A 21,846-nucleotide genomic window follows, 5' to 3' on the forward strand; every position below is an offset into this window, starting at 1 on the left:
CAGATGCAGAGCGGCAAGTACGACACCTAGACAGACTCTCTCGCTCTCTCTCGCGCGCGCAAAGCTTTCGGCGCTGCTTCTGCTGCCGCGAAAAGGGAGAGTAGGTAGTTGTACGGAGAGCGTATGCGTCAGTTGCTTTGCCAGAGCCAAGGTGTATATTGCAAGGGGTGAGGCTAATCCAGCGAGCGCTCTCTCCACTCTTGTTAGAAGTGCACTTGGCTGTGTCACAGAGAGAGTGAAAGAGGGTGTGCCACACCTTTAATGGAGCACACCTTGGTTTACGTCTCGCTCTCGCTCAGCTGGTGCTGTTTGCTGTTGCTTGGGGCTGGTGGGGCCTCTTCCACCGCTTCCTTCCTCCATTTCTATATTGCACTTTCAGTTGAAATCCGAACGTTGACCGAAATTGTTCGCTCTACCGAAACGCCCCATTAAGAGACCGAGATATTGTTTTCCCTTTTTTGTTTCTGTTATTACTGGAACTACTCCGATCGTGGTTCGGTCTGTGATAAGCCGACGACGGACGCCGGACAGTGGGGAAAACTCTGCTAAGCACGAGATCATTCCAAGCCTCTCTTCTCCACTCTCCCACGGAAGCGTTTGCGCCGTCGCTACGTACGCCACCTGATAAGATCTTTATCGCTCTTTATCACGTCTGCCGTCTGCTGCCGCGCCGCTCACTCTACTCCCACTCGCTCTCCTGCTCTCGTATCAGTAGCAGCAGCAGAAGCAGCAGCAGCGACGCCGCGACGCATTTTTGGCATTCTTCTTGAGCACTTCCTGCTCCTCCGTCGGAAAATGCCGCAGCCGAAGCAGCAAAAGCAGCAGAAACATTCCAATTCCACAATCTCCACACGAGAACGTGATCGGGAGCGGACACAGACCATCGGGGAGACGGACATGGATCAGTCGGTGTTGAATGGACTGGCGACAATGAGCCTCGACGGTGTCTCCAGTTTCCATGGCCACAAGCGTGAGCTGGGCCACAGGTGAGCATTCACTCTCTCCCCCTCTGTCCCTCTTTTTGATTTACTCATCGAGCTGCTCTTATCTCTGACTGAGTCACTATTGGGTATTGTTTACACCCTGATACCCTGTACAATGCCTACATATACTATCCACTCTGTCTATCTATGCTGCTGCCCTTTTATTCAGTGTCATCTACATTTCGGTGCAGATTCTTGGTGGTGCCAGGAAGCTCATCAGATAACGATGGTATTTCTTATCGAATGCGGAAGGAAAACCCTCATCCTTCTCATGTTGTTTTGACATTTCTTGTGGCATACTTTAGAGCGTGCAGAAAGTGCCTCAGGGGGAGCAAGGGGCAAGGTGGCATAAGGTAGCTTCAGGGGGGCGCCTGTTGACAGCCCCATCTGCTGGCTTAGACAGTTATGAACATGCCCTTGGCCACACACACACACACATACAAAGGTACATATGCAGATGCACCGATAGAGATCTGCTCGCCCCGAAAGATGTCTGGCATTCTGCCTAATTGCTGCCTCTATTTGCACCCTTCCACCCCCTAACCCCTGCCCCTCCTGGGAGGGTTTTCCTCTAGTCTCTTTTTTGTTGTTGTCAATTAATGTAAATTTGTGGGGCTGTCAACGTGACATTTGCATTAATGAGGCACTGCCCGCTAATCTGTGCCTCAAATCAAAACTGATTGCCCCACGCCCCCTTGCCCCCTTTCCCCCTTGCCGACTCATATTCAGACCCTCAATCATCTCAATCATTGACAGATTGAATTGACATATTTATACCACAACCAGGAGAACCCCCTCCCGATCCTCCCCCCGTGCATAACGGTTTAATTCAGGAGCAAGACGTGACCTGCAGCTCTTGCTCTCTTAGTTTTCTCCTCCCTCTGGCGCTTACGAATGCGAAAAATGTCCTCGGCCCTGCCGTTCGCTGTGTGCACCTGGCTGCGTGCAACTTCAACTTTGGGGTGGCCTCCTAGGATCAGGATTGTCTTAAATCAGAAATATATTCACCTTCCCCCCCTGTTGCAGCCCTCTGGGATTGGTGGCGAGTCACGTAGTTGGCAACTTTTATTGCGTAGCCGGAAACGGAAATGCCGCGAACGGCGACAGGAGCTGTGCATTGAGCGCAGGAGCAGGACCCGGGGCCAGGACTGCAACTGCAGCTTCAGCTTCAGCCGCAGAAAAACTTAAATGTAATTTGCATTCCATTGAAATTCACATGAGAAAAATATATTTTAATATGTTTTTGTCTGCCTCGGGTCCAGCGTGGCCCCCGTTTATCCTCCGTGCCCCAATGGGTATATGTACATACATACATATTTATGTATTTATTTATGTTGTATGCAGTTTCCGCTTTAATTGCGGCAAACTCTTTCATTTATATTTCATATTTTGCTTTTTTGTTTGCTGCATTCGCCCAGCCCCAACTTATTATTTTGTTATTATTACTTGTGCCCCTCCGCATTGCTGTGCTCTTTGTGGCCACTGCGTGGCGACTGCTGTGCACTCAATGCGAAATTTATGCGAAATTTTCCATGGCCCTGCGTTATGCAAGGAGAGACAGTGAAGAGATCTTCAAAGTTGGGAAACAGTCCCAATGAGATCCTCATGCAAGGGGTGGGAATTTACCAGAATAGTTAATATTTCTTATACAAAAATAAATGGGGGAACAAAGAATAGTTTTCCGATGAGTGGCAACAAAGAAAAGGAAGTGAAAACAAAGAAAATATCTCTCCATTTAGATTGGGAGATAAGGTTCCATTTTCGAACTTGCCATTAAATTCTCACTGCCATCTCAATTGAGGGAGCATTAATAAATATGTAAATATGTATGCATATCGCTGACATTTACGCTCTCTTGTGCGGTTGCCTGATTATAATGTTTTGATTGTGAGTAAAAATCATTTGATTAATGAACCAAACAATTCTTCGAAAAAAGCAAATTGCTTTGCATGCGTCGCCATTGGAAATTGGAAAGTATATTTACACCCACACAGACACGGACAATTGCCACTTGCCATTCGTACATCTGCATAAGTACCGCTGCATATCGATAATATATTCCACCTGATTCATCATCGTACACATATTGGGTATATATTTAGACACAGATGTGAGCTGCAGGTGTGGGTGTAGAAAGGCGATTTCGTGGTCAATGTAATATTTAATTCAGCATTTCTGCTGTGGCTGTTTCGCTGTTGATGTTGCCATCGGAGTTGCTGCCTCTTTTGTTTATGACATTTATGCAAATTGACAGGCCCGTGATTGGTGGGCGTGGCATGCGTCGTGTGGCAATGACTATGGCTTTGGCTTTGGCTTTGGCTTTGCCTTTGACCTTGACTCTCTCAATGTGCGTCTCGCCTTGGCATTTCATCATTAAGATGCAAATGACATTCTCCTCCTGCTCTACTCTCCTAAGCGATGGAAGCGCGTGTCACAACTGCATCCTGGTGGCATCCTGGTGGCATCCTGCAGGCAGGAGCAGCAACAGACGCAGACGTGACTGATATTTAAACGGAAACTTTACTTCTTCGAGGTAAAAGTGATCACCATCTGTGGGATCTGAGGATTTCCCGCCCAAACTGTGAACTCTAAACTCAGATCTGAAATTCTGTCCCAGTCTGGCAACTAAATTGAACGGAAGGTGTGTGTGGGTGGTGCATGAAGGGTGCTTCTGCTGCTGCCTAATTAAGTCAAAGCGATTCACATGCTAAAGTGCCTTTAATCAATGGAGACCCCTTGTGTGTGTTCCCTTCTGTCAAGGCCGCACGCGATAGCCTGCCCCTCGGCTTAAAAATTGAAAGTGTTTACCATTCATATTTGCTCCAGCCAAAAAGCAAGCGAAAAACGAAAGCCCACAAATTGTCACACGCATAACAGAGCGCGGACATTGCCCAGGGAGCAGTAGATGGCACGACGGACAGTACGGAGAACGGAGAGGATGAGTCTGGTGGATGGGTCGTTAGTAGTTTGTGGTGCGGTTCCGTTTTGTGTTTAGGTTTCTGTTTCTGTTTCTATGATGGTGGCTGCCGCCCCTCAGTGTGTGTTCGCCTCGAGTGCAGTTCGGGCTGGTGTTTTCTCCGTGTTTACTCTCATTACTGTGCTGTTCACCCAACAGGATCCTCCTCCAACACCCCCGTAATCCCAATATCCATATAAGCACCTTCCTCTTTCCTCTTTCCCTTTCCTCGTTCCCTTTCCTGTGGCTGTGCGGCGATTAAAGCTGGGAGCTACACCATTCACCACATAACTTGGGGCACAGAAAACTCTCAATAAATGTGTGGCTAAGAAAGCAAAAGGCAGCTAGAGATCACTTCAACACAAAACATCATACTTCACTTCACAATCCTATTGATTCTGTAGACGAAAGTCCTCACACCAAGTTTCCTGTTGTCCAGTGTAAGCGCTCCAGTCTGCTGCTCTTGTTGCCCTGCTCTGTGTGTGTGCGTGTGTGCCCCCCCTCTCAGCACTATTTGGTTTTGTGGTTATGCCTATTAACTCAATTATCGCCCCAATTGTGGGGCACAATCGTTGCTGCCTCACGCGTCGTAGGTGACCGCTGGTGAATGTCGAAGGCGGACGCTTTGATGATTCGGTGCTGGATGCTGCGCACCTTCCGGCAATAGTTTTGATTTAAATTGACGTGGAAGCACTAAGCTCCAAGCTGCCAGGGACACTTCTCCGACCAAATCTGATTAATGGCTGCTTGGACATTATTTGTGGAATTAGCAGAGGGAACGGGCACCAATTAAATTGTTAATCGGGTAGCAGTTTCTGCTGCTGTTCGACAGCTGTTGCACTTCAGAACCCATGCAAAAGGATGCTTTAACTCTGTGACAAGCAGCTGCAAGCCCGAGCCCCATCCCCCACTCTGAGGAAGGGGCATGTGCCCCTGGGCACGTGGCAGTGTCAACGTCAGCAGTGACTGTGATGCTGAAAGTCTCAATTGTTGCTGCTGGCCACCGTGTTGCACTTATTGCGGACCGTTCAGCGTGAGGAGAACGTTGACAATGGAGCAGGCATGGTCGGGGTGGGGTGGGGAAGTTTGTGACGCACAGGAAAAACTTAGGTACTGCTGCTGCTGGGGGGAAAAGCGAGTGAAGGAATCGCGCGGAATTGGTAACACAGAAATTGATAAACTTACACTTTGGTCCATTGGTCCATTCGTCATTGGTCATGATATGAATTTTGATTTTACAAGCAAAGAAATCGGCCCTGAGAAATGGCCGCAGGGGAATGGGGTTGAGGTTGGGGATGACAGCGATTTATGAGCATTATGCGATGCTCCTTTCCCCTTCCTGCTCCTTCTGGTGGCAAGCAATTGCGTAAATCTAATCAAAAATAATGCTATTGCTGTTGCTGTTTGTTGTTGCCATTTGTTGTTGCAGTGACAGTTGCTTCAGTTGCACTGCAGACACTGTTTGTGGCAAGGACAGCCAGCCACTAGCAGCAGCACTTGACAGCCTTGACGTCTGCACCCCTTCTCGTGCACACAAAAGGGTCGAAAGCGATAAGCATTCAGCCATAAATTCCCATTTTCGGCAGCAGCAGCAACAGCAGCAAAACAAATGAAATGAAGAATGAAAACTGTGAAGAGAAAGGGAGAAATTCGCACACACTTTTCATAGAGAACATCAGCCCAGGGCACACCCACACCCACACCCCCCTCATCCGCTATTCATTGAGATTGTCGTTGGGCAGGATCCTTTTGCAATGCATAACAGAAACAACAGCAGCCATCATTGGGAGTACAGTTGCTGCAGTCGTCTAAGTGCTGCTGGATGCTGCTGCGAAAGAAGTTGGCATGCAACGAAAACAGTGGCAGAGAGCAGCTTAAGGCTGCAGAATGGCCAGCAGGCCACAGATGTCACTGGCAGTGGCAGTGGCAGTGGCACGGCCAAGACAGTTGACACCGACACCGACACTGAAACGGAAACGGAAACAACAGCAACAACAGCAACACCAGCAAGTGGCATGCAACAGCCACTGAATGCGTAAGTGACGGCGTGGCAAAGCAGCTAGAATCTAGATGGTTCCTCTGATCTTATGGCAGGCATTCGGACACTGTATGATGAATGACCTCTGGGCGTAATCACGTCACAAGTTATCGATCGTCGATTGTCGATCGTTGATCGCTGATGGCTGATCGCTCGAGTGAAATGCAATCAGCAACAGCAGCAACACGTTTGACGTACTCGATGCTCGCCTGTTATCAAGAGGAATGTGAGCAAAACAAGGGTCAGCATTGCCCCCGTCGGAATGCATCTTTGCATTTAATCGCACAAAGTGTGAGGGTTCCTTTGAGCATTTAGAGTCCCCCAATAATTAATCGCTGTGTGGCACACAGCTGTAAAACATTTATTTATAATATTTCTCAGAGCAAAACGAGAGAGAGAGAGAAATGGCATTGACATTGGGGCATCGTCTATTTTCGGGGGAACGCGATGCGATTTGTGGCAACAATTGGAAAATGCTTGGGAGCACCCAATTTGGATCCGCTTTTGTTGCAATTTGTCTTTCTATTTAAAGCCTTAAAGCCATCAGCGATCGCCAATTAATAATCTTTTCAGTCTCTCTGGCTGTCTGGCTGTCTGTCTGTCTGTCTGTCCATGGTCTGCGCTATTCAGGTGCAGCTGCTAGATGCTGATAGAAGGGCCTCTTAATTGCTTAGCCTTTCGCGTAAAAGTTTCTCTGCTGCACAACTGAAGAAACTTTCTGAATTCCCGCTTTTGGGGGGCAACTCTCGTTCCTCTTCGCCTGTCGCCGGCACATTTGCCATTTCAATAAAAGTTTCAAGGTGTAAATCGTCCTCTGCTCGTTCCGCTCCCCTGTGTCCTCGTGTCCTTGCCTGGACCTGTGGTTCTGTTTCTGCTGCTGCTGACAAAATTCCCCCTTTTGCCCGCCAAGCTCTCTCTCTCTCTCTGTCCGTGTGAACACACAAGATCAGGCTTCAAATGGGTGCTGAGGTCCTTCCAAAACAGTGAAGAAAAAATCTTCAAACTTTAACGCTTACTTGGCAAATGTTCAAGCAACTGCCAAAAGGGACAGTGCAGAAATAAATAAACGCGCAACAGCGAGCAGACAGAAAAGATGGGAATGAAGAACCCAAAAAGAACCGACACTTGTATGCCCTTTCCGTGAAGAAAACAATTCTTCCATCAATTTATTGAATAAGAAACCCCGCACCACCAGTATTTAGTTGAACTCTCGATTGTGGCAGAGAGCGGGAGAGCATCGGAGAATATTTAACCCATGCTCGTCCGCTCTGCTAATGGGTTTTCCCACAAACGGTTAAGGGGGGGGTGTCTTGCGGTCAATGGGCGTGGCAGTGGCCTGTCAGCAGCCATAGTCGAAAGGGGCGTGACGCTGCTGCCGCCCAGAACAAGTTTTTTACACTAATTGCTGACCGCAGTCGCTGTAATCGCTGTGGCAGCCGCAAGAGACCAGAGGAGAAGCATCAAAAAGCAATGACAAAGTGGCAAATGTCCTTCGTCCTTCGTTACACAATTGAAGTTTGCTTTTACACGAATCGATTGGTAGCTCGTTTGCCTTATCAACAATGTCCTCAACTTACCACAGATTGAGCGAAAGATTTTATTATTCCTGCGCCTAAGAGTATGCAACGCTCGATACCAATCGAATCTCTTTTCTTTTACTCTCCGCAGAGTATTCGTGAACAGATCGCTGCATCTGGAGAACATCAAGTACTATGGCTTCGACATGGACTACACACTGGCAGGTATGATTATTCCCTTTGGCTGCCCCTTCAAGTGAACTAATGAGCTCCCTTCGTTCCGTTTCCCCTTGCGAAGAGTACAAGTCTCCGCAGTATGAGCAGCTGGGCTTCAATCTGGTCAAAGAGCGCCTCGTCTCGATGGGCTATCCGAAGGAGATTCTGCAGTTTGAATACGATCCAACGTTCCCCGTGCGCGGCCTCTGGTTCGACACACTCTACGGCAATCTGCTGAAGGTGGATGCCTACGGCAACATCTTGGTCTGTGTGCATGGCTTTGAGTTCATCAAGCAGTAAGTCTGGAAGTTCGGCACACAAAAGGGAGCTTCATGTCATCAATTGATCTCTCCCGAACAGCCACCAGGTGTACGAGCTGTACCCGAATAAGTTTCTCAAGCTGGACGAGTCGCGTGTCTATGTGCTGAACACACTCTTCAATCTGCCGGAAACCTATCTGCTCGCCTGTCTCACTGACTTCTTCAACAACAGCAGCGAATTTGTGCGGTAAGCCTGAACCTCATTCCATCCTGCATCCTCTATTCCTTTTGCTCTTTCTCTATTCGCTGTCTCTCTTTTCCCTTTCTTCATTCTCTGTTCTTAGCGTTGAGCGCGGCATCAAAGCTGGTGATTTCCTATTCACGTACAAGTCCATTTTCCAGGACGTGCGTCGCGCCGTCGACTGGGTGCATTCCGATGGTGACCTCAAGCGACGAACCACTCAGGTGAGACCGCTCTCTTTCGATGCATTCAACGACTGATTTCCATTGTCATTCATCTGCCAGAACATGGCTCACTATGTGAAGAAGGATGAGCGTCTGCCAACGGTGCTCTCACGCATTCGGGAGTCCGGCGCAAAGCTCTTTATGCTGACGAACAGCGACTACACGTACACCAATGAGATCATGACATACCTGTTCGACTTCCCCCACGGCGCCACACCGAATGAGCCGCACAGGGACTGGAAGAGCTACTTCGATGTGATTGTCGTGGATGCCCGGAAGCCGCTCTTCTTCGACGAGGGCACCGTGCTGCGGCAGGTGGACACAAAGACTGGGGGACTGAAGATCGGCACACACATTGGGCCGCTGCAGCCGGGCCAAGTGTACTCGGGCGGCTCCTGTGAGCTCTTCACCAAGTTCATCAATGCCAAGGGCAAGGATGTGCTCTACGTGGGCGATCACATATTCGGGGACATCCTCAAGTCGAAGAAGATCCGCGGCTGGCGCACCTTCCTCATCGTGCCGGAGCTGGTGCGGGAGCTGCACGTGTGGACGGACGAGTGCCAGCTGTTTGCGGAGCTGCAGAACCTCGACATTAAGCTGGGCGATCTCTATCGCGACCTCGACTCGAGTGCCAAGGAGAAGCCGGACATCTCCCAGCTGCGCACGTGCATTCGGGACGTGACACACAAAATGGACATGTCGTACGGCATGATGGGCTCGCTCTTCCGCTCTGGCTCCCGTCAGACATTCTTCTCCAGCCAGGTGGTGCGGTACGCCGATGTCTATGCCGCCACCCTGCTCAACCTCATCTACTACCCGTTCTCGTACATGTTCCGCGCGCCCGCCATGCTGCTGCCCCATGAGTCGACGGTGGCCCACGATCAGGCCCATCAGCCGCCCCCATCGGCGGCTCCCTCCTTCGAAGAGGCACCGCGCAACGCCTCCGGCAGTGACGTCATCAAGGATCAAGCCACCAAGGATGCCAAGGATCTGCATCGTGCTGTAAGTCTCTGGATAAATGCTTTTTTTCCTCTCTTAATGCATCTTTTTCGTAGAGCTCCATTGTCCACACACGTCCCTCGACACCCACTGTGGTGACTCACACCCACGACGAGGACTACTCCGAGGAGGAGGAGATACCCAGCGGCGGCGAATCTTCGTGCACGGAGCAGCAGCAGCAGCAGCAGCTACGCGCCGCCTCCGATGACTAGTGTGAGGGCTTAGGCCTTTCCCTACTCAGAGCCCAACTGCAGTTTGTAGATCAACGAATTTTCTTCTCAAAAGTTCTCCATTTCCCCATAAAATACCCGAAACCCATCCCCCCATCCCCCCCTCCCCCGAATACAAAACTGAAAGCAGAAGCAATTAATTGAAAAACGTACGATTTTCCCTGGCGATTTTAAACGCGTGAAAAAATATACCATACAGATATACAGTTATGATATATATACATATATATACATTATATACATTAGCTGGTTCCATTAATACATATGATGTGTCTATTTTTTTTTAAATTAATTAATTAATAAACTAAAATGCTGTAATTGAAAGCATTTTATGTCGTTTTCGGTGACTGTTCTGCTGTCCAATTAATGCTTGAAAGGAAAAGCGAACGGCCGAGTGTCGCTGCTGCATGACGCGTGAAAACTGAGGATTGCAAGACTATACGATATGCTGTGTTCCAGGGTCTTTCGTGGAGGAATTACAATTTATTTATTTAAAATGATTTTCCCTGAGCGCTCTGGCAGCGCTCCTTGACCCCCGGGGAACACTATACAAAAATCCAACTTGAAGCTCTTTCAGTGGATCTTCCCCCAACAATGCAAAACCCAAAGGAATCTTTTGCTACATATGCGAAAAAAAAAGGTTTTATTTATGCTTAGGGGGGAGAATGCTTAGGAGAATGAGCAGCGCTCCAGGAGAATGGAAATCACTGCTTGACAATCTTGTTGCCCTCACACTGAAGGTCACTGTAGATCTGTTCGTCCTGCACGTCATTCTTCAGCTGCGTGGACAGCTCAACGGCATTGTCCTGCAAAGACACAGAGGGATTCAAAATGTGCTGAAAATGGGGAAATCGAGAATTAAACTCACGTCGAAGAGAACGTTCTTGTGGCCCTGCTGGAACTCCCCGAACAAGGCGAAGACATCAACGAGCTTGCCTCTGGCCCCGAACTTGTCCGAGATGAGGGCGAACAGATGCTTGACCGTCTCCTGCTCCACGGAGCTGCTGTCGGAGCGCACGAAGAGGGCGCGTGGCAGCTGCACCTCCACGTTGCACGCACGATAGTCGGTCACTGGGCTGCGCGTCAGTCCGGGGCAGACCAATTGCCAGTCCTTGTGCTCCTCCAGCTTTGAGGCGGGAACGATGAGCAGCTCCTGCTCGGAGCTGGGTGAGATGTGGCAGCCGTCCTGTCCGCGTCGCTTGTTGAGAAAAGCGGCCGCAAGGCGAGCCCGCTCGTTCTCAGCATCGTAATTGCTGTGGCAAGCGAAAGTTAGTCTCAGACCTGGGGCACTTACAGAATAAATCTTACATGGCTGCCTTCTGGAGTGCCTCCCGATTGAGGGTGGGCGGGGCCACGGCCACGAGAATGTCTTGGTCGGCGAGCTGCTCGTACACGATGGGCTGCAGCTTGTGCTGGCGGGCATCGGCATAGCCGGAGGCGGGCAGGATCACCAGATCAGCCTGATCCTTGCCCAAGGCGTCGACACAGTCCGTGGCCTGGACACACTCCAGCTCGGGTCGGGCATCGCGGGCATAGGCTGCCCGGTGGAGGGCCTCGCACTTGGAAAACTCAGCCTCCTGCTGCACGCACAGACGGATCTTGCGGATGGCACTGCCGTCGCGCTCGATGACATCCTTGTAGCCGGCCCGCTCCAGGTAGACCTTGGGATCGATGGCCTCCGGCTTGCTGTGGTACACGGCATTCGGCTGGATGAGCAGATGGGCGGCGGCCTCTTTGTTCTGCGCGTGCAGCCCGTTGGCGAAGAAGCGCTCCAGGCGGGCCTGCAGCTGGTGCAGCTGCTCCGTGCCGTGGACAGCGTGCTCATTGGAGATGTAGCCGCTCCAGGGGCGCTGGGCCCAGGAGCAGGCGGGTCCCGTGATGGCCCGACGGGTGCCATCCTCGCACAGATACTCGAAATCCTCGGCATTGCCCTCGGCCGGCGGTGAGTCGGGCGCTGCGCCAGGCAGGGCGAAATACTTCTTGATGTACTGCACCTTGGTGAAGGCCACCTCGCCCTGGCCCTTGTCCAGGCAGCGTATGGCGCCGTCGTAGCCGCTAAACTTGTCCGGATAATTGCACTGGGCCGGCTTCTCGCACAGAGCGCACAGGTTGGAGTACTTCTTCTTGAGGAGGCGATCCGTCTCCGGATGGGCGGAGTAGTCGCCCACGAGGCAGGACTGCGAGAAGAACTCGGACAACGATTTGAGCTCACGTTCGGTGGCAGAGATCTGCGGATCGGCGGAGACCTTCAGCACGTGGTTGTTCTTCAGTTTTGTGATGGGAATCTTGTAGCCAACATTGCGGCCGAAGCCCGTGTGGCAGGACTTGGCGCCACGCAGCTGCTGGAGTGTCTTAATGGGCGATGACTTCTTCAGCAGGATAACGCCCTCGTAGCGGAAATCAGCTATGGGGGCAAAATGGGCACAAATCAGACGAGGAATGAGGTACACCTAGGGTAAGCAACATACCGTCCTTGTCCTGCTGCGTGCGTATCTCGGAGACCACGCGATAGTCCTCGTTCTTGCGATGGTAGGCCATGTACATGTCCTCCGGCTCCGTGGCCAGCACATCTGCCTTCCGCTGCTCAATCAGCTCCAGGCAGTCCACCCGGTCCCGCCCGGCGACGCACTCCATGCGTATGCCCGCCTCCGAGGGATCGGACAGCAGCTGCTGGCATTCCTTCAGGTAGATCCTCGGCACGCACAAGCGATCTGCAGGGAGAGGGGAGAGCAGTTGGCTTTCCCGAATGGAACTCGCAATGTTACTCGTAGGACTCACATATGGGCTCCTCTGCCTGGCCAAAAACCAACAGCAGTTGGGCCACCAAGAGCAGCAGCCAAGTCCCACCGATCATCTTCGTAGTCATCGTCGAAGCTAGACTGTGGCGAATCACACGCCGGCCGGCGCTTTTATACACCCAACGACCACCCATACATATTGCACTCTCGCTCTTTGTCTCGGGCTCGGGCTCTTGCTCTTGTTTTTCCCCCCCACCTTTTATTATTTATTCTGATCTGTTTGCTCCCCTCTGGCGAGCCTCCTGGAGAGCCGCCCATTAAGACCGGTTCTGCCCAGGCCAAAGGGGAGGAGGTGGGCACGGGGCTGTGTGGGTTGACATGGCTCTGGACGGGCCTTGAGGGAGACTCTGGAGAACACTCCAGAGCTAACGATCCAGAGCTTTATATATGGCACTCCCACCCCTCCCACTTCAATTAATTGTTTTCGTTTTTGTTTTTTCTTTTTTGTATCTTGCGATAATTGATCGTTCAATAAGTATTTTCCTTGTAGTTTCATATAACTTTTGCACTATATATAATTATAGGTATGTATTTACTTGATATCCAGCTTTTATTTCCAGGAATCTATTTAACTCATTGAATCTTGAGCCGTAGAGCCGTTGAGCCGTTTCTATTCACAACAATCCACTTAGACCCGTAGATCTTTCTCGCAGCCGCCGGTTAAGTCATCGCCCGGGGGGATCCCTCTAGCTGTGGAGGTTATGCCACCCTCTGCCACGCAAATCAGTGCACCCCACCTGTCCCCTTCTCCATGCCATTTCTCAAACCATAAATCAAGCTCAACTTTTCCCACATTGTCGGGGTAGGTTACTTTCCTAAAGAGACTCGGGCAGCTTGATGTATGATGACAACGAATAACATTTACATACGTATAGAAAATACTAAAATACTGGCATTCCGTTTTAGTCTTAAACTCCCCACTCTGTTACCCAAGGAAGAGCATTCCCCGACTCGCCAAGGCTAGAGCTTGGCTTCACTTTGTTGTGGTTTCATTTTGCCATCAAACAATTGCTGCCCCAAGCACGAAACCTGTTCTATGGGATGAGTCTTGATAGGATCACCACCCGGCACCGGCACCGGCACACCGGCACACCGGCACACCGGCTGAGTGCAATCAAGAGGGGGAGACAGAGACAGAGACCGCAGCTCAACTGAAAACTTAAATTTGTGATTACTTAAAATGCAAGCCGTGCCTCAATGAAAAGGGGAATCCGTGGGAGGTAAAGGCTTGGTTAGTTGGATAATAAATAAGCTTCAATAGAATTGAATGCTCAACGAGATCACAAAAGCCACACGGCGTGGGCGTGGGCGTGGGCGTGTACATGTGCATGTATGTAACGGCGAGTGTAAGTGTGAGTGTGTTCGGATTGTGCTTGTGTGAAGATGTCTTGTTTGGTGGTGAGGGGGTCTTGGGCAGATGTGTAGCAGTGAATCGAAGTCAATTATATTCTTTAATATTATTCCTGATATGTACGTGCACCATGGCAAGGCAATCATTATCTATCTGTATGCCTGCACCAGTTGTCTCAGCGAACGAATGTCGCCGGCAAGGTCGAAAAGCTTCGAAGTTCGCCGGGAATTTCCCCAATGGGTTTTTTCTACCAGAACAAATATTACTTTCCTTATCAGAAACTTGCCCTCAGAGGCTATCTGCAGCCAGGTGGGAGGGCGATCCTCGGCTGCATCAAGAAAATTACGTTTACAGATAGTCCAAAGAAAGAGCGGTCCTTACAACTTGCTAATCAACATGGATTCATCTCTCAAACATACATAATTACATATGCACGTATGTATATGTACAATTACATGCATACATACATATGTACATAACTGTTTAGTGCTTGGGGTCCTGGCCAGATGGTTATATAAAACTAGTATTCAAATCAAGGAACATAATCATGGATGGCCTTTAATCCGGATATTCAGCACCTCGGAAATATCGCAAACTTCCTGCATAATTCCAATAAGAACAAGCACATCCAACATAATTGTAATATTCCTGAGCGATAGGTCAACTATCGATATGAATGTGTGGATTTCTTTCAAATTGCTGGATGCATGCCCAACGAAAAGATAAACTGAAAATGCGTGGCACAGTTTTTCATATGAAGTTTGACAGGAATTTTTAGTTGTATTCGTTCATCTACTTGATTTATCGTATTTCGATATAAGCCGTTGGATATATGGCAATGTTTCTTGGTATTTTATTGTATTGGGGCAGGCGGTATATTTGATCGACAAAACTGCGGTCACACTGAATGACACGTCAAGCCGGACAGAAAAGAACACAAAAAAGCGAAATTACAACCAGGAAAGAGACGTAACGTCACCCAAAACTACAAAACATCCCCCGTGACACCTGACAATAAGTCGGGATAAGCTAGCCAGGATGAGCCAAGTGCCGTGCTACACGATAATTAACTCGCCGGACCTGGAGGTCCCCAACGAGATGCAGCTGAAGCAAGATTTGGAAAAGGGCGACACGAACCACAAGATCGAGACGCTGAAGAAGGTGATCAAGCTGCTGCTCAATGGCGAGCGCTACCCTGGCCTGATTATGACCATCATACGCTTCGTGCTGCCCGTGCAGGACCACACAATCAAGAAGCTGCTGCTCATCTTCTGGGAGATTGTGCCCAAGACATCGGGCGACGGCAAGCTGCTGCAGGAAATGATTCTCGTGTGCGATGCGTACCGCAAGGTGAGTGCAACGTGCAACGTGCAACGTGGCCCCACGCATGCCATTTGCTGATGTGTGTGTTTCTTTTACTTTTCTGTAGGATCTACAACACCCAAACGAGTTCCTGCGCGGCTCCACGCTGCGTTTCCTCTGCAAGCTGAAGGAACCCGAGCTGCTAGAGCCCCTGATGCCCGCCATCCGGGCCTGCCTGGACCACCGTCACTCGTACGTGCGCCGCAACGCCGTCCTGGCCATCTTCACAATTTACAAGAACTTCGACTGGCTGGTGCCGGACGGGCCGGAGCTGATCGCCAACTTCCTGGACACACAGCAGGACATGTCGTGCAAGAGGAACGCCTTCCTCATGCTGCTCCACGCCGACCAGGAGCGCGCCCTCAACTACCTGGCCTCGTGCATCGACCAGGTGCACAGCTTCGGCGACATCCTGCAGCTGGTTATTGTTGAGCTCATCTACAAGGTGTGCCACGCCAATCCCGCCGAGCGGTCGCGCTTCATCCGTTGCATCTACAACCTACTTAACTCCTCCTCGAATGCGGTCCGCTACGAGTCCGCCGGCACACTCATCACCCTCTCGCTGGCCCCCACCGCCATCAAGGCAGCCGCCAGCTGCTACATCGAGCTGATTGTCAAGGAGAGCGACAACAACGTGAAGCTCATTGTCCTCGACCGTTTGATAGCCATGAAGGAGAACGAGAACATGGAGAAGGTCATGCAGGATCTGGTCATGGACGTGCTGCGTGTCCTGGCCGCTCCCGATATCGAGGTGCGCCGCAAGGCACTCGCCCTGGCCATGGATCTGGTCTACTCGCGCAACATCGGCGAGATGGTGCTGGTGCTCAAGAAGGAGGTGGCCAAAACGCACAACGTGGAGCACGAGGACACCGGCAAGTACCGGCAGCTGCTCGTCCGCACCCTGCACACCTGCTCCATCAAGTTCCCCGATGTGGCCGCCACCGTGATTCCCGTTCTCGTGGAGTTCCTCTCGGACACCAACGAGCTGGCCGCCGCCGATGTGCTCATCTTCATACGCGAAGCAATCCAGAAGTTCCCGGCCCTCAGCGCTCTCATCATTGAGCACCTCATCGAGGCCTTCCCCCAGATCAAATCCTCGAAGATTCATCGTGCCGCCGTGTGGATCCTGGGCGAGTATGTGCAGGGTCCGCAGATTCTCGAGGTGATTGACGCCATCCAGCAGACGCTCGGCGACATTCCCATGGTCGAGGCGGAGCAGCGTCGCCTAACTGGTGACCCAACGGATGAGCAGACCCAGCAGCAGGGAGGCGCATCCGGTGATGGCAACAGCAGCAGCAGCACCACCACCACCACAACCACAAGCAATGCCATCAACAAGGTTACCTCCGACGGCACCTATGCCACCCAGAGTGCCTACAGCCTGGCCCCGTAAGTATTCCTCGCAGCGATTCCTCGCAGATTCCCTCAATTTCATCTCGTTCGAACAGGGTGGCCAAGGCAGAGAAGCGTCCGCCGCTGCGGCAGTACTTGATGGACGGTGACTTCTTCATTGGCGCCGCCCTGTCAGCCACTCTGACCAAGCTGGCCCTGCGCTACGTGGAGCTGCAGCCAGAGCCGAGTGCCCAGAACCGCCTGACCACGCGAGTGATGCTGATCATGAGCTCGATCCTGCACCTGGGCAAGTCCGGGTTCCCCAGCAAGCCGATCACCAACGACGACACTGATCGCATCTTCATCTGCCTGCGCACGCTGAGCGAACGCACCGAGGAGGCGGTGTCCGTATTCATGCACTACTGCCGCGAGGCTCTGGGCAAGATGCTCGATGCCCAGCACGACGAGGATCAGCGCGTGCTCAAGGAGAAGCAGCGTGCCACCGCCAAGGTCCAGCCAGATGATCCGGTGCTCTTCGCACAGCTCTCCAATGGCCGCGACAACCAGCTGGGCGAGAATGTGTTCGAGTCCAGTCTGAATCAGGCACTGGCCGGCACCAAGACGGCCCAGCTTAGCGACATCTCCTCGCCCAACAACAAACTCAACAAGGTCACCCAGCTGACAGGCTTCTCGGATCCGGTCTACGCCGAGGCCTACGTCAATGTCAACCAGTACGACATTGTCCTGGACGTGCTCATCGTCAACCAGACAAGTGAGTCCTCGTCATGGCCGCAAGCATAAGCATTATTCAGCGTTCCCTTTTCTTGTTGCAGATGATACCCTGCAGAACTGCACCTTGGAGCTGGCCACGCTGGGCGATCTGAAGCTGGTGGAGCGTCCACATCCAGTTGTGCTGGCACCCCACGACTTCTGCAACATCAAGGCCAACGTGAAGGTCTCCTCCACAGAGAACGGCATAATCTTTGGCAACATCGGTGAGTGGCAGTTGCTGTCGAAGTGGCAGTGGCAGTGGCAGTGGCACCCATAATGCAATTGTTTTCTCCTCCTTCCAGTGTACGATACTGCTCTGAACACGAACGTGATCGTGCTGAATACCATACACATTGACATCATGGACTACATCATTCCGGCCAGCTGCACGGACACTGAGTTCCGCCAGATGTGGCAGGACTTTGAATGGGAGAACAAGGTCACAGTTAACACGAGCTTCACCGACCTGCACGAGTATCTCAGGCACCTGCTCAAGAGCACCAACATGAAGTGCCTTACACCGGAGAAGGCGCTGTCCGGCCAGTGCGGCTTCATGGCCGCCAACATGTATGCCAAGTAAGTGGAGTCTGCGTCTCCTGTTTTCGCTTGAAATAACCGCTTCCCCTCCACAGATCCATCTTCGGTGAGAATGCCTTGGCCAACCTGAGCATTGAGAAGCCCGTCGATGACCCCGACTCAAAGGTGACAGGCCACATACGTATACGTGCAAAGAGTCAGGTAATAGTAGGAAGAAACATTGCCCAATTCCCCTCTCTAATGCTCTCTCTCTACGCAGGGCATGGCCTTGAGTCTGGGCGATAAGATCAGCTCCTCTCAAAAGCAGTCCGTGCAGGCGGCCTAGTGGGCACACAGCCAACCCCAAGAGCCGCATCTGAATGCATCTCTGAAGCTTCTTCAAATTGCATGATATACATATGATGGTACATTCAATATACATTTATTATATATACTTTAACCCACACAATAAGGCAGAGTTTTGTCGGCATGCGGGATTTCATTTATTAGCAGAACGAACGAATAGTTTCCCCCCTAAGTGGGAAACATGTTTAAATGTGCATTTTAAAGATAACTTAATTAGAGCCCAAAGATGTTGTCAGAATGAATTTGAGTAATTGAATCTTAGACCTGCAACATGGGTCGCTGCTCCTTGGCCGACAGCTTGTCGTTGGTGGTTGAGTAGCCAGTGCCGCCCTGTGGAACAACAGCGATAAATCAAAGATATAGCTACAGGAATCGAACATTTATGATTTCTACTTACGCGCTGCAGTGGAATTATGTCCTTTTCCTTGAGCTTGCGATCGGTGAGTGGATGAATCATGTCCTTCCTGATCAGTTTATCCACGCATTCCAATGTCACGACATCGCCACTGCAAAGATACGCAAATATACGTCAGAAAGTGACAAACCCGAAATTGTTTAGAGCTTACGTTGGCCGCAGGACGGCGCAGGGCACTGCATTGCTGAGCGCATCGTGGGTAATGGGACACATGTAGCGCACCTCCTTGGCAATTAGCGATTTCTTTGCGTCGCCATCCTTTATCGGGGTGAATTTCACGTCAATCAGGTCCTTCACCTTTAGTGGCTGTGAGGACACTGGGCAGTATATGGTGGGATCGGGCTTCTTCGCCTTGGCTGCCCCGGCATTGGGGCACTCTGACGGCAGCCAGAAGGCGGGCAGCTTGCTCTGGTTCCCGTTGGCCATGTTCGAAATGGATCCGGTCTCTGAGGCGGCAATGGCTGCTGCCGAAGTGCTGGGCGTGGATGGGAGGGGTTGCTCGACTAGGCTGGACTTGTGGGCAGGTGTTGTGGTGGGCTTCTCGGAGTTGACGAATCGCTCCATGCGCGCCTGCTGCTTGCAGTTGGCCTCCTGTGTGATCTCCTCCTCCTCGACCCGTCGCAGGCGCTCGAACTCCTTCAGCTTGCGGCTGTATTCGTTCTTCTTGGTGACGATGTACTGCAGGATTGCCTCCTTGTCGAACAAGTATCCCTGCTTGGTGATAACGGGGTTGCGGCACGGCTGCAGCGTCAACGAGCAACAGTCGAACGACTTCACAGAGTCTTTGCCCAGGCGCTGGGCATTCGTTCCGTACCCGGACTCTGCGGCGTCGCGTTTCTTTTCATTGTAAGTGTAAACGGCTCCAGCGGTGCAGTTGCGAGCATGTCGGGTCATCTTTATGTTTTGTTTTGTTTGTTTTCTGTTGTTTTCTCGCCAAAACTTGATATCAACACAAGAAAATGATTTAACTGAACTTTCTTCAATGCAGAACTAGTTCGATTGCAGTTCTTCACATGTAAACAAACACCCCAAACAACACAAATTTCTATCACAATATTAACTGTTGAGAGAAAATTTGTTTATGGAAATTTACTGAAAAATAGGGCATATGCCATTTAGTTATTGTTGTATAGAACTAAAATATATTTTGGTTCGCGTCGTACTTCTATCGAGCTGGTGCGAACCGAACCAGTGCGAACGAGTGCTGGACATCGATTTGCACAGAGCAGCATCAGAGTTATCGACAGCGTCGATACGCGCGAGACGGCGGCAGAAGTCGCTTTGACAGCAGCAGCTCCAAGCCCCAATGCGATTTTGACCGTCCCGAGCTGCTTGCCGGGCTTACTGGAGCCGCAGCCCGCCATGGACTACAACTACTACGACGAAGGAGAAGACATCGACTACATAGAGTTTGGCGAGGACTCTGGCGGCGATATAGACTACGGATTCCATTCTGGTCACAACCAAGGCAACTTCTACAGCGATGCAGCGGCGGAAGAGAAGGAATTTGCTGTGATGGATCGGCTGGTGCAGAACCTAGAGGCATGCGTGCAGCCTTCGCTGCTGCAAGTAGCAAAGTACGTGACACCCATGCTGGGCCTGTGCCTGATCGGGCGCTTGCTCTGCCTCCTGTATGCCATGAAGCGCCGCTTGCCGCCAGCCGGAGTGTCGTTACGCGATGCAAACAGTATCGTCGTAGCTCCCTTGCACCTGATACACGCCACCACTGGCCTGATCCTGCTCTACGCCACGCTTGGCCAGCGCATGGGGGAGCGCGTTGGTCTGCTGCTCATCCTGAGCACCCTGGGCTACCTCATGCTGCAGCTGGTGCGTGTGTACAGTGGGAAGAGAGCCGCCACCAGCATAGCCGTGCTCACCATTGGCAGCCAGTTCCTGTACGAGCTTGCCATATGGAGACAGCGCAGCGACTGGCCCCAGCTAAGGGGCGTCCAGATGGTGGTCAACATGAAGCTGATATCGCTGGGCTTCGACCTAGCCAGCGGACAGGTGCCTCGGATGCCGGGGCCACTGGCCTACCTTGGATACATGTACAGCCCCGCGACCTGTGCCCTCGGGCCCTGGATCAGCTATGGCCGCTACGTGGAGTGCCTCGTCGCACGCGGCAAGTGGCTGGTGACGCTGCGCCAGCTGGTGCTCAACATGCTGCTCTGCCTGCTGGCGGTGGCCGTGTCCAACTGCCTGGCCCACGCCCTGGGTGAGCTGGCCAGCGACTCGCACTTCCTCCTTATGTACACGGAAGCACTGGGTGTCCGGAGCAGCCACTACTTCGTGAGCTTCATGGCCCAAGCTCTACTGGTCAGCTCGGGCCAGACCCTGGACGGAGAATCCAAGGAGCTAGACGAGGGGCTACTGGGCCCGCTGGTGACGCGGCCCTGGCAGATCGAGTGGCCCCGCTCGTTGAGCGTCCTCGTTCGCAGCTGGAACATCCCCATGCACGAGTGGCTCAAGCACTACATCTACGGAGGCTTCAAGGAGCACAACCTGGGCCACACGTTCTGGGCCGTCCTCTGCACGTATGTGGTGTCCAGTCTGCTGCACGGCATGGATCTGCGCATCTACTTGGTGCTGCTCTTCCTGGCCATCTTCGCTGAGAGCGAGCGGCTGCTGCGCCGGCACCTGGCCAGCCTCCTCGATGCCTGTCTTGCAGCCGGTCAGTGCAAGGGCCCCGACAGCTGTCGCTCCTCCCGCTGCCCCCGACGTCTTGGCTGGACCAGCGCATGGGGCTGGCTGGTGAGGCTCACCAATCTGATCTTCACGCTGGTCGCCATATTCCACCTGGCCTACCTGGGCATAGTGCTGCTCAACGAGACGCTCAACCTGGACGGCAGCCCCGTCGGCGAGGCGGAGTCCTTCGTGTGGCACTGGTCGGAGGCGGGCTACCTCAGCCACTACATCGGCTTTGGCATGTTCCTCCTATATCTGTTCATCTCCTAGGCGGCGGGGCCAGAGCCCCCCGAAAACCCAGCAACGATTAAGGACTGATCTACACTTATTTTGAATTCTGAATTCGCCATTCAAATCTAACTGTACTTTTGTATGTATAACTGTATATCGTATTCGTATGTAACTTTGTAGCTGTGTGCGTGCTTGCGTGTGTGTGTGTATATTGTTTATGGGTACTTAAAATTATAATTAAATCTGTGAAACGGATCCGTGGCCGTGTCGAATGGTCCCGCCGCAAAGTGGCACTTGGAGTGGGCCTAAGAGAACGTGGCAATCGGGACTTAAAGAGCGAAACGTTTCAATTTGA

General features: G+C 51.8%; 6 protein-coding genes across 8 annotated transcripts in view; 4 read left to right on the forward strand and 2 right to left on the reverse strand.

The window, feature by feature from the left end:
* LOC117901561 (mediator of RNA polymerase II transcription subunit 15) overlaps positions 1-736 on the forward strand; it is a 20,030-nt gene extending 19,294 nt beyond the window's left edge. The window contains exon 3 of the mRNA XM_034812362.1: positions 715-736. The gene's annotated coding sequence lies outside the window, so the exon portion shown is untranslated. The remainder of the gene's footprint in view (positions 1-714) is intronic.
* The window catches only part of LOC117901485 (cytosolic purine 5'-nucleotidase), a 14,454-nt gene extending 4,466 nt beyond the window's left edge, over positions 1-9,988 (forward strand). For 2 of the 3 annotated variants that reach the window (XM_034812269.1, XM_034812255.1), the window contains exons 3-8: positions 7,646-7,719; positions 7,793-8,006; positions 8,071-8,217; positions 8,315-8,435; positions 8,496-9,437; positions 9,491-9,988. In XM_034812269.1, coding sequence (XP_034668160.1) covers positions 7,646-7,719; positions 7,793-8,006; positions 8,071-8,217; positions 8,315-8,435; positions 8,496-9,437; positions 9,491-9,646 — 1,654 coding nt within the window. In that variant the 3' untranslated portion in view covers positions 9,647-9,988. Of the gene's footprint in view, positions 1-378; positions 987-7,645; positions 7,720-7,792; positions 8,007-8,070; positions 8,218-8,314; positions 8,436-8,495; positions 9,438-9,490 lie in introns of those variants that run through there. The other variant, XM_034812263.1, reaches the window with a different exon arrangement.
* A 291-nt stretch (positions 9,989-10,279) lies between these two features.
* Positions 10,280-12,591, reverse strand: LOC117901507 (transferrin). Its single transcript, XM_034812281.1, has 5 exons — positions 12,443-12,591; positions 12,133-12,375; positions 10,973-12,068; positions 10,533-10,917; positions 10,280-10,470 (listed from the first exon to the last, which is right to left on the reverse strand). The coding sequence occupies exons 1-5, from the start codon at positions 12,528-12,530 to the stop codon at positions 10,369-10,371; spliced, it is 1,914 nt and encodes a 637-aa protein (XP_034668172.1). The 5' UTR covers positions 12,531-12,591; the 3' UTR covers positions 10,280-10,368.
* Positions 12,592-14,707: 2,116 nt separating this feature from the next.
* LOC117901477 (coatomer subunit beta) lies at positions 14,708-18,260 on the forward strand. Its single transcript, XM_034812245.1, has 7 exons — positions 14,708-15,163; positions 15,243-16,564; positions 16,624-17,279; positions 17,341-17,502; positions 17,581-17,854; positions 17,911-18,016; positions 18,075-18,260. Exons 1-7 carry the CDS (start codon positions 14,852-14,854, stop codon positions 18,138-18,140), a joined length of 2,898 nt encoding a protein of 965 aa, XP_034668136.1. The 5' UTR covers positions 14,708-14,851; the 3' UTR covers positions 18,141-18,260.
* Positions 18,261-18,327: 67 nt separating this feature from the next.
* On the reverse strand, positions 18,328-19,554 carry LOC117901550 (nitric oxide synthase-interacting protein homolog). The gene is made up of 3 exons (XM_034812351.1): positions 18,727-19,554; positions 18,558-18,666; positions 18,328-18,490 (listed from the first exon to the last, which is right to left on the reverse strand). Exons 1-3 carry the CDS (start codon positions 19,467-19,469, stop codon positions 18,419-18,421), a joined length of 924 nt encoding a protein of 307 aa, XP_034668242.1. The 5' UTR covers positions 19,470-19,554; the 3' UTR covers positions 18,328-18,418.
* Positions 19,555-19,795: 241 nt separating this feature from the next.
* Positions 19,796-21,712, forward strand: LOC117901517 (protein-serine O-palmitoleoyltransferase porcupine). The gene has a single exon (XM_034812293.1). It carries the CDS (start codon positions 19,938-19,940, stop codon positions 21,528-21,530), a length of 1,593 nt encoding a protein of 530 aa, XP_034668184.1. The 5' UTR covers positions 19,796-19,937; the 3' UTR covers positions 21,531-21,712.
* Positions 21,713-21,846: the final 134 nt, after the last annotated feature.

Source organism: Drosophila subobscura, chromosome A (genome assembly GCF_008121235.1).
Source record: "Drosophila subobscura isolate 14011-0131.10 chromosome A, UCBerk_Dsub_1.0, whole genome shotgun sequence".
In the NCBI taxonomy this organism is placed as follows: Eukaryota; Metazoa; Arthropoda; class Insecta; order Diptera; family Drosophilidae; genus Drosophila; species Drosophila subobscura.